The sequence below is a fragment of the Theobroma umbraticum genome, unplaced genomic scaffold (assembly GCF_002168275.2).
Source record: "Theobroma umbraticum cultivar Fairchild unplaced genomic scaffold, ASM216827v3 scaffold_1682.0, whole genome shotgun sequence".
Taxonomy (NCBI): Eukaryota; Viridiplantae; Streptophyta; class Magnoliopsida; order Malvales; family Malvaceae; genus Theobroma; species Theobroma umbraticum.
This window is the reverse complement of record NW_018397290.1, coordinates 244,685-252,823: the sequence shown is the minus strand read 5'-3', so window position 1 is coordinate 252,823 and position 8,139 is coordinate 244,685. Positions and strand designations below refer to the sequence as shown.

Here is an 8,139-nt window from a genome sequence, read left to right as displayed (position 1 = left end):
AAATACATATGAAGTTTATTATATTATTATTTTTATAAAATTATGAGTCTCATTTATTGTTTAAAATAAACATTCAACAATTAAGTATAATTATTTTTATTTTTCTAAACTTTTTTACTTTAATCTAGAGTTTATATTTGTTTTTATTTTATGTAATGATTGATTTATTGAATTAAAAGTTGTAATAAAAAAAATTTATTTAAATATTTAATTTTAAAATGTTGAAGTTATTAAGCCGCCGCGTGGGTTCCATCTGGCAGTCTAATTTCTCTGCTAGCCATGTCCACTCGCATGAAACCTGCAGCAAAGCGAGTGTCCAGATCCCGTTATGGAAAAAATGATTTAAATAAGCTTTGGATAGAGAGTATAAAAAATAAGCAGCCTCATCGCCCCTTCACTCCTATTCTTCTTTGATCATTCCATTCCATAAAATGGCTTACCAGTACATAGTTGGAGGAGTGATCGCTTCTCTTCTGGGGTTTGTTTTCTTGTACAATTCGTTTGTAAGAAGACTCAAGAAGACAAGAATATCCTCTATGGAGTTCCCTGTGGAAACCTGTGTGAAGAAAACGGGAAGCGGCGAGGTTGTTGGGGCTACAGATATTATCATAGTCGGTGCCGGAGTTGCAGGCGCTGCTCTTGCCTATACCCTTGGAAAGGTCTGAATCTCTCTCTCTCTCTTTCTTTTCCGTTTGTAGTATAAGCTCCTGTTATGTTCCGGCCCATTCCTGTTATGATATATACTAACTGAAATTCTTCTCTGCAATCACATGTTGCAGGACGGACGTCGAGTGCATGCGATCGAGAGAGAGTTAAACCAGCCTGACAGAATTGCTGGTGAAGCTTTATTACCAGGGGGCTACGTCAAGTTAATTGAGTTAGGCCTGGAGGGTGCGCAACTCTTTTCTTCTTGTTCTTCTCTCTCTCTCTCTCTGTTCCCTGCCAAATTTGTTATATTGATTTTTGGCGCTGCAGATTGTGTAGATGAGATTGATGCTCAGCGAATTTTGGGTTATGATCTGTACAAGGATGGAAAGAGTACCAAGATATCTTTTCCCTTGGAAAAATTTCAGTCCCATGTGGCTGGAAGAAACTTCTATAATGGACGCTTTGTACAAAAGTTGCGGGAGAAAGCCGCATCTCTTCCCAAGTACTTATCTACTTCATCATAATCATTCTTCAATATCAAACAATTTATGTCAGGGCCTGTTTCCATTGCTGATGTTCATATTACGCTTTTTCGACTTTTTCCCTGATTACTTCATTGTTCTGTTTTGCTTTACTGGCCCCTGCCATGACAAAATATGTACACAGTTTTTCTTCTGTTATCAAAAACTTCACTTGCACAAATTTGCAAAGCTAACGTCTAAGATGTAAGTGATGAAATGGGACTTTCAAGCTCCAAATTCATCTTCTTATATCCTTTGATTATGCAGTGTAAATCTAGAGCAAGGGACAGTAACATCTCTGCTTGAAGAAAATGGGACTATCAAAGGAGTGTATTACAAAACCAAGAGTGGTCAAGAGCTGACAGCATCTGCTCCTCTAACCATTGTATGCGATGGTGGTTTCTCAAATTTGAGACGCTCTCTCTGCTACCCTAAGGTGAAATTGCTTAGCAAATCGTGTCAATTACCAAATTTCTTACTAAACTTAATTAATCTTCTATAAGAAAAATCATGTTAAAATAAAGATTTTCGTTTACATGAATTGCTTAGAAAATGGTAATGTTAGTTTTGGGGAAATAAGAGAAGCTTTGAGTCCATAAGGAGCACATACAAATCCGCACATACATACTTTCTTGCCTAATCCTCTTAAGTTTTATGCTTTTAGAAAATATGAAGTTCTTGATTGTTTCTGCAGGTTGATATCCCCTCTTATTTTGTTGGTTTGGTTCTGGAGAACTGTAAACTTCCGCATGCAAATTATGGAGCTATTATACTGGAAGATCCTTCACCTATCTTGTTTTATCCTGTTACCAGCACTGAAATACGTTGCTTGGTTGATGTACCTAGCCAAAAACTACCCTCTGTTTCCGGTGGTGAAATGGCCCATTTCTTAAAAAATGTGATAGCTCCCAAGGTAGCTGGTGTCTTTCTTTCATCATTTTCGGAAACCTTGGGTTGCAGTTCTGCCTCTCCCTGAAAATTTTAACATCGCCACCTTAATATTTTACTGGTTTCTGTCATCTGTGGACTAACCATATGACTAATTATACATGCAGATTCCTCCTGAACTACACACTGCCTTTATCTCTGCAGTAGAGAAGCAGAACAACATAAGAACTATGGCGAATAGAACCATGCCAGCAGCCCCACTTCCTACTCCTGGTGCACTTTTGATTGGTGATGCATTCAATATGCGACATCCTATAACCGGAGGAGGAATGACTGTTGCACTATCTGATGTTGTTGTGATAAGGGATCTTCTAAGACCCTTGCACAATCTAGGTAATGCATCGGCAGTTTGCAGATATCTTGAATCTTTTTATACCCTGAGGAAGGTAAGCTACATACATATATTCCTCTCTGCAGTAAATTTGCAAGTCATGTATACATTTTGTGCATAAACAGCTCCATTATATTATTTCAAATGTTTCTGGCATTATTTTTGGTAAATAAATTGAGGGCAACTTCTCTAAGTTGCATCAGAAAATGTAGAATTTTGCATTAACTGGATGGTTTTGGTCCTGCCTGCAGCCAATGGCATCTACAATAAATACGTTGGCTGACACCCTACACAAGTTATTTAGTGCCTCATCTGATCCTGCAATGCAGCAAATGCAACAAGCATGTTTCGGCTATTTGAGTCTTGGAGGCGTTTTTTCGAATGGACTCTCATCTCTACTCTCTGGTCTGTACCCTCGTCCGTCAAGTTTAGCATTTCACTTCTTTGCCATGGCAGTGTATGGTGCTGGCCGGTTGCTACTTCCATTTCCTTCTCCCAACCGCATGTGGACTGGGGCTAAATTGATTTGGGTCAGTATCTCTGTTAAAACATTGCTACACTGTCATATGTTTCTTTACCAACCGTGTTCACTGCAACTTCAGAACAACCTAAGGATAAAACAAATCTGATGTGTTACCTTTTCTATTTCTTGTTTTTCCAGGTTGCATCAAGCACCCTTTTCCCCCTTATAAAGTCTGAAGGAGTCAAACAAATGTTTTTCCCCCTAACTGTGCCAGCATACTACAGAGCTCCTCCTTTCTAAGAAAAAACGATGCAAGAAATCTGCAAATCGACAAATATTCAAAGAAACTTTGTGCTTTTGGAGAGTCCATGGATTAAATTAGCAACATTTGTTGTGAACAATTCCAAGTTAAGAAGAAAATTTCCTCTCTGCTAGTCAGCAACTTGTTAAGCAAGTAAGAGAAGATCCTATCTTACCAGAGATCAAACTTACTGCAATCCTTCTCAAAATCATCATAAATGCAGCTATCAATTGGTTCTAGAAACCCAATTTATTTTTTCTGATTTTAATGAAATTAGTGCTGGGTTATTTTATCAGAATTTATGAATGAACTTGTGATAAAAGAAAATGTTAGAATACCAAATTGAAAAAGACCATAATGGGCATGTAATAGTGACAATATTTTTAGGATTTTGTTCACTTTCACCGATGTTATGTGCAATGGTCATAGACGATAAATCTCGAAAATATAATAAATTTCAATGATTGATTACATTTTGTACTAACGAAGTCAATTCCTGGAGCATTGATTAATGAACAATAAGATTATCTAGTTTTATGTAATAATTTTCTAAAGTAAAATAACACAGAAGAAAATTTGAAGAATTTTGAAAAGAAAAGCAGTAAGTATTCGTTTTGTTTATGTATTTTTTTTATTTAAGAGAAGTGTATTATTTATAAGCAATTAGATAATTTTTCAACAAACACAATCGTCTATGTTTCATATAGAATCAATTCTTTTGATATTACAAATAATTAAATATTAAATTTAATTAATTTCAAGTCTACCTAAACTTAAAAAGTCTATTCATAATTCATTACCTATTAAAATCCATTCGTAATGGACTTATACTCTTCTTTATTTAAATAACTCATTTTTCTCCCACCTTCATTATTGTTGAAAATATCCAAAGAAAACTCAATTATTCTTCACATGACCTAGGGTCAAGTTCAACTCAGGCCAAAAACGTTGAAAGCAGGCCATGATCAGCATATCTTAGGCAGGAACAAGACATGTTTCACATTTTCTACAGGATTCAAGTTAAATTTAGCCAAATACCCTAGTATTAAAATGAATCTTGCAGCTTTTATCTTTTACCTACTCCATGTTTCGTCTTCACACAAGAGTGCACCGTGGCAACATACTTGAATTACTCTTTCAAGTTATTATATATTAATAACCATGTCAAATTTAATTGCATGTTAAGAAATCAAAGATGAAGGGAATTGACCAAGCCTCAAATTTCCATCCCAGCAGCTCATTCCACCTCTCATGGACGTTTATTCTACAATTTGTTTTCAATAATGGTGTCACCCCCAAATTTGGCATCCATGGTTTTGGAAAACCAGGCAATTACTTTCAAACTGACTTGAAACATTTTTATATATAGTATATTGTTCACTATCATGGTGTCCCAAATCTCACCAAACTCTCCTTGACCAATCCAGTCTTACTTGGAGAATCACTCCAAATTTTGGTCATTTGACTAGCTAGGTTTAACCAATTTGTTTATGTCTCAAAATTGTTTTCTTGCTCTGATAAACATAGGTAATCAGATGATTATAGTTTTGTATTTTATTAGGGGTTTGAGTTCTTCTTTAGCCCACTTTAATTAAGATTTGAATCTTTCTTCAATCAGAATAAAAAAAAGGGTAATTGAAACTCAAGCTCATATACAGATATTTGACCCCAAAAAGTTTGATCAAGTAGTATAGTTTATCAACAATGTAAACTGAAACAAAGTTCAAAATGTAGCTTTACCAGAACCATAGCCAAGATAAAGGACAAAACTATGCTCCATAAACTGTAATAAATTGGTAATAAATGACTCACATGGCAATTAAGCATATTTTTATGAATAGAAATTGTTTGTCTTCATGCAATGTCTGGTTTAGTATTCTTTTTCATAATTATGCATTACGTGTCTAAGTTTATATCAGCCACAAATGACAAAATTAGGAAAAGAAAGAGCATACGGGATGGAGGGTTTTTATTTTTAATATATATTTTTTTTATAATTGAGGGAAAAGGGTTTGAATCATACACTTTCCGTAAAAAGATTACATATTAATTAATGAACAATATGATGCGGGTAAGAATTTTTATTTATTTTGAACTTAAATATAAATTGTGGGCACCTGCCAAACTGCGTTTAAGAGGAGGAAAGTTTGGCAGCAAACGAGCGCTGAAGTCACACAAAAACCAGAAAGCAGAACTTTCAGGAATTATGGGAGGAGAAGTATAATAGGAGACGAAGTCATCAAGTTGCGATCAACTCCTCTTGATCATTCACTGTTTTCCTAGTTTTCTACTTTCATAAAATATGGGTTACGAGTGTACAGTTGAAGGGCTGGTAGCTTCTCTGCTGGGGTTTGTTGTCTTGTACTGCACTTTCGTAAGAGGATTCAACAAGACAAAAGCTGCAGCAGCGACTTCTTCTTCTTCTTCTTCCATGGTGTCTCCAATGGAAAATTGTGTGAAGAAAACAGGGAATGGCGAGGTTGCTGGGAGTACAGACATTATCATAGTTGGCGCTGGAGTTGCTGGTTCTGCCCTTGCTTATACACTTGGAAAGGTCCATTCCCTACATCTCTCTCTCTCTTCCCCCTTCTCCTTCTATAACATCTGTTGTTTGCCCTGAATTTTGATGTTTCTTATTCTTGCTTTGATGCTTTTAATGAGACAAAAAAAAAAAAAACTGAGGAATAATTGAAGAAAGTGGAACATATGGTCTTTCTCTCCTTTTGCCCCCACGCAGGATCGAACTACGGACCTTCAGTTTACAAGACTGACGCTCTACCACTGAGCTATAGGGGCTAGCTGTTAAGCAAGAAAAATCAAATTCACCAGCAATTGGGATCTGTGACATTTCTTCTCTTGCTTGCATGTTTCAGGACGGACGCCGAGTGCATGTGATTGAGAGAGACTTAAGTGAGCCTGACAGAATTGTTGGTGAACTTCTACAGCCAGGGGGCTACCTTAAGTTAATTGAATTGGGTCTTGAAGGCATGCAATGAAACTTTTTTGTGACTCTTCCTTGCTCTGATCTTTCTGGCTTTTGACGTTGATTTTTTCCCCTACAGATTGTGTAGATTGCATTGATGCTCAACAGGTTTTTGGTTATGCTCTGTACAAGGATGGAAAGAATACCAGGTTGTCTTATCCCCTGGAAAAGTTTCACTCAGATGTTGCGGGAAGAAGCTTCCACAATGGACGTTTCATACAAAGGATGCGGCAGAAAGCTGCTTCTCTTCCCAAGTATGTTTCTTTCCCATCACAACCCCTTTAACCATTGTTAAGCAGAATCCAAGAACATTTAAAATAAAAGTAACTCTTTCTTCCCAAGGGTTTCATTGCTCTGTTTCTTCATATGCCCTGGTTCTACTTTTGCCCATATTAGTTTTACTTTTCTCTTTTGACTTTTTCCCCCTATTTTTACTTTATTTTTTCTCAATGAAGATTTGAACATTTCCTTGCTTTGCTAGCTTGTTTTCATCATTCTCATACATAATAATTGGTTTAATGCAGTGTAACTCTAGAACAAGGAACAGTAACATCTCTACTTGAAGAAAATGCGACTATTAAGGGAGTTCAGTTCAAAACTAAGGGTGGTCAAGAGTTGACCGCATATGCTCCCCTTACTATTGTATGCGATGGTTGTTTCTCAAATTTGAGACGCTCTCTCTGTTACCCGAAGGTGAAGATTCTTATTCAAATCTTGTCAAATATCAAACACTTACTAAAATCGATCAAGCTTTTAATTAGAATAAGGTGGTAGTTAATGAAGTTTCTTATCTACAATTTGGTACCAGCATTCTCTCTTGATCTTCATTTTTACTCTTGAGACAACATGAAGATCTTTATTTGTTTCTGCAGGTTGATGTCCCCTCTTGTTTTGTTGGATTGGTTCTGGAGAACTGTGAGCTTCCGCATGCAAACCATGGACATGTTATATTGGCAGACCCTTCACCTATCTTGTTTTACCCTATCAGCAGCACCGAGATTCGTTGCTTGGTTGATGTGCCTGGCCAAAAAGTTCCTTCTGTTTCCAATGGTGAAATGGCCCATTACTTGAAAACTGTGGTGGCTCCCCAGGTACTTGTGTCTTTCATTTATCAAATGACTCCCAATTTTATGCAATTAAACGAAATCAAGTTCACTAGCCTTTTGACACCTCTTCTACTTCCCTTAGAAATTTAAGCACCACCCCTTTTTACGTACTGAACTGATTTTCTGGTTATTCATATCAGATTCCTTCTGAACTGTACACTGCCTTTATCTCCGCAATTGATAAGGGGAACATAAGAAGCATGCCAAACAGAAGCATGCCTGCTGCTCCACACTCAACTCCTGGTGCACTTTTAATGGGTGATGCATTCAATATGAGACATCCTTTAACCGGAGGGGGAATGACTGTTGCACTATCTGATATTGTGGTACTAAGGGATCTTCTAAGACCCCTGCACGATCTGTATGATGCATCTACTCTTTGCAAATCTCTTGAATCTTTTTATACCTTGCGGAAGGTAAGCTACACATGTATTCCTCCCGGATAACTTCACATTTCATGTTCTGTACTTCTGTTTAATGTGAAAACTTGGCTTCAGAGACTGTACAATTTTTCCACTTACCGGATGGATTTGGTTTTATGATTTGCAGCCAGTGGCATCTACAATAAACACATTGGCTGGAGCCCTATACAAGGTATTCAGTGCCTCCCCTGATCCAGCAAGGAAGGAGATGCGGCAAGCATGCTTTGACTACTTGAGCCTTGGAGGCATATTCTCAAATGGACCAATCTCTCTGCTCTCTGGTCTGAACCCCCGCCCTATAAGCTTAGTCCTACATTTCTTCGCAGTCGCTATCTATGGCGTTGGCCGCTTGTTACTTCCATTTCCTTCACCTAAACGCATTTGGACTGGGGCTAAATTGATTTCGGTGTGTATCT

General features: G+C 37.2%; 2 protein-coding genes and 1 non-coding gene across 3 annotated transcripts in view; 2 read left to right on the top strand and 1 right to left on the bottom strand.

The window, feature by feature from the left end:
* Positions 1-335: 335 nt before the first annotated feature.
* On the top strand, positions 336-3,685 carry LOC110428611 (squalene monooxygenase SE1-like). Its single transcript, XM_021444475.2, is given in 9 exon segments — positions 336-659; positions 780-891; positions 976-1,150; positions 1,437-1,605; positions 1,864-2,082; positions 2,225-2,503; positions 2,700-2,789; positions 2,792-2,978; positions 3,110-3,685. Coding segments are annotated over 8 exon segments (1,449 nt in total). The 5' UTR covers positions 336-431; the 3' UTR covers positions 2,969-2,978; positions 3,110-3,685.
* A 1,626-nt stretch (positions 3,686-5,311) lies between these two features.
* Positions 5,312-8,139, top strand: part of LOC149526220 (squalene monooxygenase SE1-like) — a 3,185-nt gene continuing 357 nt past the window's right edge. Inside the window, exons 1-7 of the mRNA XM_089785673.1 lie at positions 5,312-5,766; positions 6,086-6,197; positions 6,275-6,449; positions 6,720-6,888; positions 7,068-7,286; positions 7,442-7,717; positions 7,851-8,129. Of these exons, the coding sequence (XP_089641799.1) occupies positions 5,515-5,766; positions 6,086-6,197; positions 6,275-6,449; positions 6,720-6,888; positions 7,068-7,286; positions 7,442-7,717; positions 7,851-8,129 (1,482 nt within the window). The 5' untranslated portion in view covers positions 5,312-5,514. The remainder of the gene's footprint in view (positions 5,767-6,085; positions 6,198-6,274; positions 6,450-6,719; positions 6,889-7,067; positions 7,287-7,441; positions 7,718-7,850; positions 8,130-8,139) is intronic.
* On the bottom strand, positions 5,937-6,008 carry TRNAT-UGU (transfer RNA threonine (anticodon UGU)). The gene has a single exon. It is a non-coding gene; the product is annotated as a tRNA-Thr (tRNA).